Source organism: Amaranthus tricolor, chromosome 10, assembly GCF_026212465.1.
Source record: "Amaranthus tricolor cultivar Red isolate AtriRed21 chromosome 10, ASM2621246v1, whole genome shotgun sequence".
Taxonomy (NCBI): Eukaryota; Viridiplantae; Streptophyta; class Magnoliopsida; order Caryophyllales; family Amaranthaceae; genus Amaranthus; species Amaranthus tricolor.
In genome coordinates, this window is record NC_080056.1 from 3,004,505 (window position 1) to 3,017,979 (window position 13,475).

General features: G+C 32.7%; 1 protein-coding gene across 3 annotated transcripts; it reads right to left on the minus strand.

Annotated features, from left to right (window-relative positions):
- On the minus strand, positions 1-10,035 carry LOC130825093 (uncharacterized). 3 transcript variants are annotated; one of them, XM_057690134.1, is made up of 15 exons: positions 9,795-10,035; positions 8,287-8,356; positions 7,049-7,150; positions 6,801-6,939; positions 6,471-6,678; positions 6,106-6,365; positions 5,080-5,233; positions 4,377-4,486; positions 4,214-4,301; positions 3,191-3,523; positions 3,044-3,118; positions 1,714-2,267; positions 1,036-1,144; positions 770-949; positions 1-363 (listed from the first exon to the last, which is right to left on the minus strand). In XM_057690134.1, the coding sequence occupies exons 5-15, from the start codon at positions 6,636-6,638 to the stop codon at positions 184-186; spliced, it is 2,211 nt and encodes a 736-aa protein (XP_057546117.1). In that variant the 5' UTR covers positions 6,639-6,678; positions 6,801-6,939; positions 7,049-7,150; positions 8,287-8,356; positions 9,795-10,035; the 3' UTR covers positions 1-183. The 3 variants fall into 3 exon arrangements, with proteins under 3 accessions (XP_057546117.1, XP_057546118.1, XP_057546119.1); XM_057690135.1 differs by lacking the exon at positions 8,287-8,356 and having other exon boundaries at positions 9,795-9,954; XM_057690136.1 differs by lacking the exons at positions 8,287-8,356; positions 9,795-10,035 and adding an exon at positions 7,612-8,270.
- Between the last annotated feature and the right edge of the window lie 3,440 nt (positions 10,036-13,475).

Consider the following 13,475-nt stretch of genomic DNA (forward strand, 5'->3'; position numbering starts at 1 on the left):
TTAGTCGATAAGTGCATTTGCATAAAATATGCTTATGGACAATGAACTGATTACAGGGGTTGAAAACATTTTTTTTAGCAATCTTAGCTCTTGCACCAAAATTATGACTATTATTATCAATGATACACTTCATAACTTTGAACAAGACATCAACTCGTTAATAAAGTACGGCAATTCTAGACGTTAAGCAGCTACATAAGGAGCATTCATCTGGTTCAGAATCTCACAATATGTAACATGATCTGATGTGGTTTTGAAGCCAGGCATGAAGTCCGAAAAAAATCTTAATACCGAAGCTAGATGTTGTGAATCATTCGAGGCGTAAGCAGCTTCAAGAAACAAAGACGGCCGGACAGAGATGACCTAGCATTCACAGACATGATTTGCTTTGTTAGAGGAAACTACATTACCGAGAATGTTGGCAGAAATTGATCTAATACTTCTTTCTTTTTTCTGAGCAATCCATAACTTCTAGTTATCTTAAAATAGAAAATTTATACATATGAACCCGTATGCATTGGACCTCTCGATTAAATCGTCCTCTCAGACTCACACGCTCTCCCCCCATATATATGCTGTGACCACAATCTTACAAATTCTCCTCAAAGCCTTTTCTTCTTACTTTCACACAACCCACCGAGAAAACCTACTGTCCCCAATTGAAAACTAAAGTGGCGTGTGCACAAGTAGAAGTTTATCCATGGACGAGTAGAAGATGTGCATTACCAAAATACAGAAGAAAGAAACCGAACACACGATGGAAACATACCTTGTGTTTGCGTGCATAACGTAAAGCTTCAAGATAATATCCATCCTGCAGTAGCGACAGCACATAATCATGGTGCAAAAATAGTTGCCTAAGCATGTCCATGCTTAGTTTCCTTGTTGGAAGATGCTGACGGCCAGACTCTACTAGTTGGTATGCTACTTCTTTTGAAGGTTCGATGATCTACAAATTGTTTATATAAGTTAAATGAAAATGTCACTACTCATTTACACAAGTAACAAATAGTATAGAAAAATTGCAGCAAAGACCTTATCAATGACGAACAAGCCCAATTCTCCATATCGTTCGGCACGTATTAGCAGTCGAATCATCAAAACATATAAACTAGGACACACTCTAATTCTTTCCTGAATAGCACTGCAAAAAGTTGCAGAAAGAATTTATAAGATAGCAGCTAAGGAATATAGAAGATATTAAGGGAAGAGCGAATGGCAGTGATAAATCTGATGATTTCAACTGTTAGAAGCTATAGTTAATACGAGCAATGCCCTTGTGCGATACAGAATCAGTCAAGTTGGCCCACGATAGCAAAATCTTCTATGTTCTACATCCATGGTTTTGTAACTGAGACTGAGGGAGGCTATCAAACTAAGAGCACATAAATTATCAAATAATTTTCAATAACGTTTACAAAATATAATTTAGAAGAGAAATATCTTTAACAATTAGTTCAAATATTTATTTGGATATAATTTTTGAAATTGTGATGGCTCCAGCACATGAAAACTCAATAAAATATAATCGAGGTAATCCTTTCAAAAAATATACATATATATAATCGAGGTAATCATTCACAATTCATTAATTGGAGTGGAAATGAGGAAAGACACAATTAAGGACGTCTGAAATACAAGCAAATCTTGGGTACCTTTATAAAACAATTAACCAACTGTGGCTACTGAGTAGTAAGAAATCAATGTAGATACCTGCGAAGGAATTCAACAATGATAGCAACCAAATAAGAAGGATCCCCGACCAACTCTTCATCAACAGGAGACAATACAAAACGGCAAAGCTCATCAGGTGAAATGGCCGCAGAGATGATCTGAGATTCAGGCTGCTCTGTATTATTCACATCCAATGGGACATTACTGGAACCAGGCAATTGAGCTGTTGTACCGGAACTTTCAGCATCTTTGACCAATTTACTGTTTGTTGAACTTGGACCGGCCATCCCCTCTGAATCTGAATCTAAAAAACTTGATTTATTTATATGTTCATCAGGAACTACAGAGGAGTCGGTTTCAACAGGTCCTCTTGATTCTTCCCTGGATGATTCATCAGCAGCAATTTTTGGGTTATGCACAGGCTGGGTATCAGAAGAAAGCATCTTATCTGATCGTACCCCCTTGAAATAACTCCCTGTCTTAATTGCTCGAGAGTAAAAGTTCATAAGAATATCCATTGCCTGTGCAACAACACCAACTGCTCTGTGCTCCAAAATGACAGTCCTTAATAGACCCAAGCATAATTGCTTAGCCTGAATTCGAGAAATAGAGTCAGAGCCCGTGCAGCACAAGTACTGATTTTACAAAAAACATAAATAATAAGAAAATTACAACATCATGCCATTGGTTGCACTACTTTTCTTGCCCATGCAAAGTTGGAACATTCTCATCTCATCATGCAAAGGCAATTGTGCAAGTAGAACAGGAGTTATTAATTTTGTTAAGTATATATTAACGAAACACACCTTCGGTTGGGATGAATGGCAACAGCTTTGATACTGTCGATAGAGAATTTGGATATACAATAAAGAAGGAAGGATACTATTCTTGAATTCACTTTCTATGATTTGAGGGTTGCTAAATGCTAACCCATGGATTAAGTAGAGATAGAAACATTTGGTGCTTTGGACTTGGTGACTTACTGAAGTGGAGCAAATGTTAACCCATCATATAACCAAAAGTTTGAGTTTAACAAAGATCATGTTTAATCAAAATAAAGATTCATAATCAATAAACAATGAAAAAGTCGATATCCATATACAAATTGTGTGATTCCTGATACCCACTCTTTTTATTATTATTTACAACCAGAATTACTGCCTAATTTATTTTATATAGACATTTTTGTTAGGTCAATTTTCCATTATTAGTAGTTTAAGACATCAATTCTTCATACATTTTTGCCTTTCATCGCGTAATAATTAAAATAAGGTAATCGTATTAATCTAAGCTTCCATGTGATCGACACGCTAGCTACACGTACATCGTGCACTTGCAGGTAAAATGAAATTTCACATCACAGACCTACCTTACTGGCTTCTAGCTTCCGTCGCTGCAAGAATTCGAGCAGAGAGGATACTTCTGAGCTACTAGCGGATATAGCCTGCATAAAACGAGTACAATGTAACAACAATGCATACACCGAAAAATTGAATAGAGTCAAATGAAAACTCACATCCAAGTCTAAATGAATCTTCCACAAAAGTCCACTAGTGGTATCACATATCAGATCTGGATTCAAAAATGTCCATCCATCTCTGTATATGGTCATTTCATCAGGATTCGTTGGTTTTAGCTCTGAATGTCCGTCATCGTTACCCGGGATTGTGGATGATATGCTCGCTTTTGGATAACCCCTTAAAAGAAGGGGAAGTGGAGCAGATACTGGGGTCCTGGACTCTGCAAATAGGTCATATAGTATAACAACCTTTGCATCCACTTGATGAACAAGCAGCACATTATCAACCACACTCACAGACACTTCGCTTGAATATATGGGTAAGGAGCCCTGGAAACAAACGAATACAAAAACAAACTCAAATTTTGCCACAAGCCAATGAAAGACTACTCTTTAACTAGGAATAGCAGTCTAGCACACAATTCTACTCAAGGTAAGCCACTTAGTTTTAAGTTTGGAGTGGAAGGTGCCTTTAAAACACTATGAACAATTTAGGCGGCCTATAACCTGCATAAAATAAAATAAAGCGAGAGAAGAGAAAGCAAAGGCATCTTAACTTTTCAAATTCAGACCTTAGAGCGATCATGATAGGAAAAATGGTTTCATTTCAAGATTGTGATTCCAGGCCTAACCTAACAGGGATATGTGATTTCCAACAGGAAATGTTCCTAACTAAATAATTTAAAATAAAAAATAAACAAAAAGCATAGGCCTAGTTCTCTTTACCTCAAGAAAAAAACTTCTATTTAGTAAAAAAAAAAAAAAGTTTAATTCAGCAGATATATGTTAACATTCATAAAAAAATAACATCAAATCGTAAAAATCAGTAGCAAAGAAGAAAAACAATAGAGAATCTGAAAAAATAAAATCAGTTCAGCAAACAAAAGTGCATCTCAAAAAAATACAAATAAAGTGATGAGAACTTGGCTGTAAGCATCAACTATCAGCACAAACCTAAACAGCTAAACAATTGGTCACATAATTTTTAACAAAAGGTTTAAGAGAACAAAGCATAACTACCTGCGGTACAATAGCATCACGATAAAATCTGTAGCAATGGAGCAGCATGGCCACCCTATCAACTTGCAAGCAGTATATTCTTCCATAACTGTTGAGATTCAAACTATCAGAAAGGACATAATAAAAATAAGGGAAATCACAAGTAATGTTCTGCATTTCTTACAGTGTGACAACATGAATATCTTGAGAAGCTAAGACTGGCTTGCTGTTTGTCTCAGACTTGGCCATAAGCATATCAAACTTGGGCAAGGAAATGATTCCAGCAGATGAAAGCTACACAGAGGAATGAACAAGTTTAATCAAATAAGGAAGAAAATTCAAATACGGTGAACATACACAAACACAACTCACCAAGGCATTTGCACATCAATACTAACAACAAAATTCAATCACCCTAATGCCACCAAGTGGCTCCTTTGGGGATCGAATCTTGGATGTACGCAACCTTCTCTTTGTAATAAAAAGAGGTTGTTTCCTAATGACGTTTGATCACAAACACCAATCAATTTCGCACAGATAAGAGGTGCATATATTTGATTAGCCACTTTTATTGTGGTCAATAACAATATAACCCAAAATTTTCCTTTCTCTCTTGCAAAATTTCTTGGAAAAATAGCTTCTCCAGTCTCCATAGATTGAATAAATAAAATCCACCAGGAAGATAAGGCATTATTTTAGAATTAAATAATAATAACTGAATTCATTCAGTGAAGCCACCTCGAATCACATTTTGTCCAACAAACCTGGTACCAATTTTCCATCACATTTCTCCCCAGTGGTAATTATACTTAAAATGAAGACCATAACTAACATGGTTCGCCACTAACGTTTCTCTTTCCTCATTCCACTATCCTGAAGAACTATACCTGGAATCCAATGAAACTTTTGCACTGCATCCCCGAAGCAAGCAGAACCAGACGAGATTCATGTGTGTAAATGTACCAACTCACATTTACACGCTTGGATTTGATCAATTGAATATTTTGTGATTCAGAATCATAAGCCAAAAAGTCCATCCCACTGCAAAATTACATCAAACCCACAGGTTATTTGAACGTTATACAAATTAAAGAGTACAGAAAATCGTTTCTCATAAGTGAAATGAGAATCATACACATTACACTAACATACAACTACCACTAATATAATCTATGGAATGCCTGCCTTCCATGGAGGGATGTATATAAAACACATACTACCTCAAACATACACCTAAGTTACACAAGTCTAATTGAACAAAACTCTACTACAACTCCACAAGTCAATGAAACAAAAGTCAAAAAAGCCATGCACACAGTTTTGCCTCTATAAACTCATGCAAAAACGTCAAGCTCATTTTATTTTTAGCTTTAGCTATGTTATAAAAACTGAACTATAGTACAAAACGCACCAAAACTAGATTAAAATTCTATAACAAATTACTATATCAACTAATAAAAAGAATTCCCACGTAATGCCAGGAGAAAATGAGTCAATCTTATTAAGAGAATTAACGATATAGGGACTAAGATCTTCAGCTTCTTCAAGCATCATCTAAATTTCTTTCATATAAATCATTCCCCAAGGGACCACATATTATGGATCCTAGTATATATGCAGAAGTCTATCAATGATATTACAAATATACACTCAATCATCATCCACATTAATCTACTCTGTAGAGCGAAATCCACTCGACCATTATCCAAATGTATTTATCAAGATCAGGTAGAAGACCCATTCCAAGGCATCCAACTCATGGGTAAGCCTTCCCTATAAATGTAAGGCAATAATGGAGATGCTGAAAGGAAATATATACAGTTGTGGAACAGAATAGGTCCAGAAAAAACAAAGTCAAGAATGAAATTATCATTGAAATTCCTCACTTGTGTCTGAAATCCTCTATTACATACCTTGTTTTCACAATTATAAAATTACAACTAGGGCAATCTGTCCAGAAAAATCCAAGAATCTTCTCTGATTCGGGCTTACACATGTGGCGGAATGAGATGTCTTTCTCCTTATTCCAAAATTGAATCTCATAACTTGACCGCTGAATTGCCAAAATTTTACCATCCAGAGAGTATCGAACAGACAATATGGGACCTTCACTAATTGGATCAGATGTAGGTTCAACATTAGGATCAAAAGGTGCAACTTTCCATGAATAAACCTATCAGCAGAATCAGCGTACATCACGAAGAGAATATATGGTTGCAAAATATTTCATGAAGAACCTGGAAACCCTATAATATCACACATCAGTATGCATGATTACCTGATCAGATGTTGGGGACAGCAACAACTTATTCCCATCATCATAGAATAAGCCCTTTGAACCAGGGATGTTGCACCTCATAGGTGGATATTGGGCATAAACATGTGAAAGAGCACCTGACCCGCTTAAGCCCATGCTGGGGTTGGAACTTGAAACTTCAACGTGCATATTAATATATCCTCTCGCGTCCCTTGAGTTTAGGAATATTCTACAGTCAACCAAAGTATCTAAGGGTCACTTTAGAAAAGCAAGGAATAGAGAGCACACTTCTACACAAATATCTGTCAATGACCAATCTTAAATTATAAAGAAAGATTTGAACATAATTACCTCAGATTGTTTTGTCAGAAACAACAATCAAATGAACAATTTTGACTGGCCTCGACAGTCAACAATCACAATTTTCAAGTGCACTTCCAGATATGCTCCAGTGATACCCAAAATTTCCACACTAAACCTTGCCTTTAAGCTACAAAGAGAACAGAAGTGATCTTAGTTGAAGACAAATAAGCTGACGGACAAGAAGGTTTTAATGCTGCTTAAAGCCATGAAATTTTATAGAAAGCCTGAAACAATACCACTTTTTGCATGCAATTCTTCAAAGCGCAAAATTCTTTCAAACACATATCACGCTCAACTTCTGGAACCTTTGCTGCAACACAGCTACCATAATCCCTTGCCTAGACAATAGAATGTAGATTATAATAAGTAACAAGCTGCAATATAATCTAAATGATCTAATGAAAGATTCGTATAAAAAAAAGATGTGATACAAATGTGAGAAAATTCCAATCAAAACTGAACTACATCAGAGGTCTGCATATGACACCCTAATTTTTGCAACTGTCATGGATGAGAGAAGTAAAAAGTTGAGGTAATGATCTTATGTGTAGGCCAAACTGTACTAAATAAAGTGAAGGATCCACGCTATCTTGGAGCTATGAACACAAGCAAATCAATCCATTTTTTCCAAGCTAATGAAAACCAAGAATTTCGAAGTGGAGATAATACAAATTAAGATAAGGATCAAATCATAGAAAAATTATAGGCATATGAGAAAAGGTAATGCTCAAGAGCTAACTATAATGATAAAATAAAATTCACAATAGAACATTAGGTAAGTAAAAAAAATTTTAAAAACCTTGTCCATCAGCTTCTTCAATTTAGCATTAAATTGCTTCTTGTAGTCAGCTCTTAGCACTATATAGCATTCTTCATCAATAAAAGGTTGAAACATTGATAAATTTGATTATGTGGACAAAGCTCTTAGCGTTATATAACATTAAACAGCTTCTTGTAGTTAGTTACCAACAAATGCTGATCAGACAGAGCAAAAAGAAGGAAAAAGAGTATTATTTTGTGTTCCCTTTTGGGAGGTTAAAAAACATTGTCAATCATCTCATTATAATCAAGATTATCTGGTGAAAAAGAAACAAAAATTTTGTATAAAAGGTCAGGTAGTTGAAAGAGATTATATCAAATCAAAAAGGAGAAAGTTATGGAGATGCATATGTTAAGAATATAACAAATTACTGGCAGAAGAATATATACTGTTACCAATTATAAGATTCACATGAAAGCTGAGAATATGGCAAATCAAGGACAAGATAAAGAAAACAAGTTATGTTGGTTCAGACAAGTCCCATTTCGAAAGTTGTTCCAGAAACTTTGATGGTCAACATTCTCTTTCTCACATGATACAACAAAACGAAGGGAAAGAAATGATGCAAACCCAACTTCATACCCGAAGTTTTCCATCTTTTTAGTAATTTAATAACATCAAATTCAGAATAAAAGATTTAACACCTACTAATACCTGTGTACTACAATTGACTAAGATGCGCTGCACTATTGAAGTAGTCTTTTTCTCCTTCATGGGTACATACCTGAAGAAGGTGTCTGATGAAAATTGGAAACGAGAAGAAAAAATACGATAAAACACAACAAAAAGCATGCACCGCAACCCGATCATAAAACAGAACAAATTATCACGACTGATTAAACTTTGTACATTAGAGGTTTCTTTTATAGGAAACTTTCTTTAAAGGAGCCATAAAACAAAAAACCCAATTATTTTCATCAAGTGAAAAAATGGCTTTGTGTAAAGACACATCAATAGCCTTATCATAAACCTCAAAGCAGAAACAAAATACGTAAGTGAGATTAACAAAAATAAAAAAAAAAAATTAATAACCTTTCAAATCAATGCCGAACACTTTTAATAAAATGTTAAACATAATTTACATGCTTAAGAACCATTATCCTCTAAGCTTGTTGTTCACACTTAAATAGCTAGATCATGGAACCTACTAAATGAAAGCATATTTGGAAATTCCTAAAAATGTAAGCACTTCCTACGACTATTGGATTAATGGATCAAACTAAAAAGCTTGAAAATTCCGAATTTTTAAGCTCCTGTTCTTTAAGAAGTCCAAAAAAAGAGTTAGCAAAACATTAAAATTAGATGGTTTTCCCTAAAAATATTTATGTTGACAAACCAAAAAATGAGGTTCCTTTTAGCACCACCTTCTTGCTCATGATCATCATTAGTTGAACTTACTACACTTAAGTTTAAACTATCTAAGTTAAAGTATCGCTTCTTGTCAAGAAATATTCTCCTTATTCGTGAGTTTCATAGCTAAATTTTCTGCTTGTACCTTCAATGCCATCCTAAACCAACATCCTTTCTCGGTTTTATATCGAAAGTTCTTACATGGTCCACATGAGTAGAGTAACACGAAAATCACTTAATTCTAAGCAACCTTGGCCTTGTTTAAACAACAAAAGTAAAGTGTAGAAAGGAAGACTTCATAAGTTTAACAAATTCAATATTTTATGTTTGCCATATCCATTGTCTTTCTAATTATGTCTCTTCATTTCTACAACTTACCAAATACTTCTTAAGTATGCATGTCAATGCACATTTTTTTAGTTGTTGCCCTTCTCAAAACACTTCTACAAGTTAGCTTCAATTCCATCCTAACACATATTTTCTGCAACCGAAACCCTAAATTTTCATTTCAACTTCAATAATTTGGTACATCGCATAAAGCATCTCTAAAGGCTTTATCATTACCAAATAAATTCAATTGCTACATAGTACATATTCACAGAACTTCAAACTGTATCAATGGGTACTTACCTTACCTAGATCATGAATATCACGAAAAAAAATGAACAATTTCAGCAAGAATATTTTGATAAAAACAATTAAACACAAAATTCACATTCATAAAAACCCTAAATCTATTGTATGCAATGTAGATTTCAAAGGAAAACCACAATAAACATATAAACATTTAAAATTAGAGAAAAATCAAATACCTTGGTGGAAAACTAATTAGGAGTACTCAATAAAACAACTGGAAATAAATGGATGACTGCCGATGAGACGATCTTGCTAATGCTAATGTCGCTTCCTCCGTCAACGAGCTTCTTTCTCGACAGAATTACGTCAGGTTTCTAGAGTGAAATTCTCTTCCTACCTGATGGGCCGTTTGTGACATTGGGCCGATATATCCTTTTAAACAGATTGGAAAATTTGAATAAAATAAGATTATTTAACAACTTAATTCCAAAAATAAGCTTTTTGAAAACTTAATTTCCAAAATAAGCGTCTGTACATCCAAACCTAGCTTTGGAGTGAGTCAATATTACTAACAGCGAAAGACAAAAAAAAAAAAATTAAAAAATTAAAAGTCATAAGTCGCTGTTAGTAACAGCGACTTTAAGGTTAACTGATCAACTCCTTAATCTCGTAGGTTGGGATGAGGAAGTAACTAAAAACTGAAAACTTAAAATTCATTAAGTCGCTGTTACTAACAGCGACTTAAAAAATATATATATTTTTTTTATTTTTTTATTTTTTTTTAAGTCGCTCCAAGGCTAGGTTTGGATGTATGGGCGCTTATTTTGGAAATTAAGTTTTTACGAAGTTTATTTTTTGGTATTAAGTTGTTAAAACATTTTATTTTATTCAAATTTTCACCAGATTGAAGTATTGGCCAAGGAAAGGTTACCTTTTACGCAAATTTATATATAAAATTTAAAAGGCTACTAATCAGATTCAAACTATTTTTCAAAATAAGCAGTTTTTTTCAAATTTGTGGCTTGTAGTTCTTTGTTCGCTGTTAGTAACAATGAATAAGCCGAATCTCTACTTTGGGAAAAAATTGCTTATCTTGGAAAATAGTTTGAAACTTTGGCTATTATATGAATTTTTAATTTTTTTTTGCTTATTCATTTCAATTTTTCATTTATATATGAGATAGTCTCATCGTGAAACACGCTCTATATATGAGTTGAATAGTCTAACTTATAAAAATTTTATATAAACGAGTTCCTTGTTTTGAGGACATCTTACTGTGTGACTTTCTTTCACAAGAGTAACTTGATTTTTGAATTCATGCAACTATCAACAATGTCATACAATTAATTTTCTTAGGTACTCTTGTGAGAAATAACTTTAAAACAAGAAGTTCATATTGTATAAGTTGTTTAAGCTGAGTTGATTATCTATATATAAGATGTATCTCACTGTGAGATCATCTCATACAATAATTTGTGAATTATTTCCAACAACTCTTGTATGGAAGAAGGTAAGAAAATTTTTTATTTTTTTAAAAATGTGTTTTATATCTAAATCATAGCGTCTAATTTGAAGTGTAATCTATTAAACAATCATAAATGAGGTTTTTAAATATAAAAGTGCATGTTTTTATTTATTTAGTGCAATTTAGAATTGTCTCACAGTAAAATTATCATAAATAAAAATTTGTATTTTAATATTTATGTTTCCCTCGTATTTCACATTAACTTTATAATTTTCAATCATGTCATATTCTAGTCAATTCATTTTCAAATTAATTGGTAACTCACCAGATCAATAATTTTATTTTCTTTTTATCATCATTAAGTTTCACTAAAAAAGACCATATGCAATTTCAATTTTACAGAATTGTTTTTCTGTATGGAGCAATAGACAAATTATATGGATTCATGAAAAAATCATACTCAAAATATATGAGCTAGACAAGAAATATAGTGAGTTCTAACCCAAAAGTATTAATAAAAACTTTAAAATGACGAAATTTGGATAACCCGTGAAAATTGATTGGGTTAAGTTAAGGTTGAAAAACTTTTTTATTTTTTTTTCAGGTATAATTATTTAAATTAAGGGTTAAAGTTTTTAAGTTATGACCAATTAATCTTCAATTAAATTTTAAATCAAATTTAAATTAGATTACAAATTAGCAAATCTAATCCAAAATAGTATAAATCAATTGTACTTTTGTAATTTAAAATGAATAAGTGTCCTAAAATTATGTGAATTGTAACTACCAAACTAAACACATCATGACAATGAAGTCTCCATACAAAGAGACCAACCAAAAAGATATGGAATAAAAATTGAAAGCAATCTTATGATAATTATCATAAAAATATATGTTCATCATATAAACACTCAACATCTCAAAGACCTAAAGTAAAGGTCCTAATTTGGTCCACAAATAGGGCAATGATCATCAAACACAAAAATTGGTTTAGGATAGAGGCAATGCAATGTAAAGATGGTGGGGATTGAGGCCCAAGACAGAGAGTTATGAGAAGCCAATTGTCATTCTCAAGACACCTATATAATATGCAATTGTATTGTGAAAGAAAATATGATGGAATGTGGCCCATCAACAACTAGATTGTGACCCCTTTGTCTAAGCTCATAAATTCGGTCTCACCGTAAAATATGTCTCATATTTGGGTTAAATAGCCCAATAATAGAAACTTTTAACTTATAAAATTCTTATTTTGATGTCGTTTCACCATTAAACGGTCTCATACAAAACAGGCTGGTCTAAGCTAGCTTTAAACCTCAACTAATCTTCACAAACTGTTATATGAGACGGTCTCTTGTGAGTTGAGTCTCATTTATGGGCTAAATAGTTCAACTAAAGCAAAATATTAGCATTTGAGCTTTTTACTTTGTGTTCGACTCATCGAAAAGCGGTCTTTTACAAGAAGAGCTGTTACATCAATAGAGTAATAGTAAACATTGTAAATCTTGTAAATTATGAATTGGTTTAGTGGTTGAAGTTTTTTTTTATTATTATTTTGACAAGGGTTTGATTCTTACCCTATATACAAAAATATTCATTTCCCCCTACCTATATGGGATTCTAACCTTAAAACATAGTCAAACCAAAAACATTGTTGATCAAAAGTTTGATGAGTTCTTGGTAAATAGTATAATATGAACTTGATCTTTCTATAGACCCCTTATAACAATGGGCTTGTATACAAGGACATGTAGTTTTGTAATAATCTCATTTCCTCATATGCTAAATGTAATTAGAAGGGAAACTGCCTAGCTTATTTGGTTTACAAATGATATAGCATTTTTGTAAAGTATATTGAAATAATTAATAAAATTTGGGATTATTAGAAAGTCAAAACAAAAAATTTAAAGAGAGAAAGAATTTTCAACTTGGAAAAAGCTAAAATTCATGTAATGTTTAAGTCTCTAGAATGAACTTAGAATCTCTCTATTTTGGCAACATGCCTATTTGAATAGGACTTTTCATTGCATTTAATTTTATTATTGTTGTAACCTCTTTGTAGGGGACCATCTTGATCATCTTTTATATGCTTGAAATTTCCATTTTCCCTTGCAATATTATATTTTAAAATAATAATTACATATCATGAACACAAATTTTGTGTTTATTAAATCGAAAAAAAAAATTGAATTTGAGTTAATTTCACTATTATATTTAAGTAGTTTAAAGATCTGAATTTAAGAATGATATTCTAAACTATATCATTTAAAAAATTTTCATTTATGATTTCATAATTAAAATCTAATATATTTATTTTAAAAAAAAATTAGCTTAAAAGAGTAATTAAAAGATGAAAGCCATTTACTACATTTGTATATATTCATGTTAGCGTGATATGGAGAATATTTTGATCACATGAATTTAGTTACAAATAAATACTAGGAGTAAAAGA

Coding starts and splice junctions, on each gene's coding strand:
- LOC130825093 (XM_057690134.1), bottom strand. CDS start 6,638: ATGCACGTTGAAGTTTCAAGTTCCAACCCCAGCATGGGCTTAAGCGGG. Junction 5,234..6,105: donor TTTATAATTGTGAAAACAAG/GTATGTAATAGA, acceptor GTAATTTTGCAG/TGGGATGGACTTTTTGGCTT. Junction 3,119..3,190: donor AGATTCATTTAGACTTGGAT/GTGAGTTTTCAT, acceptor CGTTTTATGCAG/GCTATATCCGCTAGTAGCTC.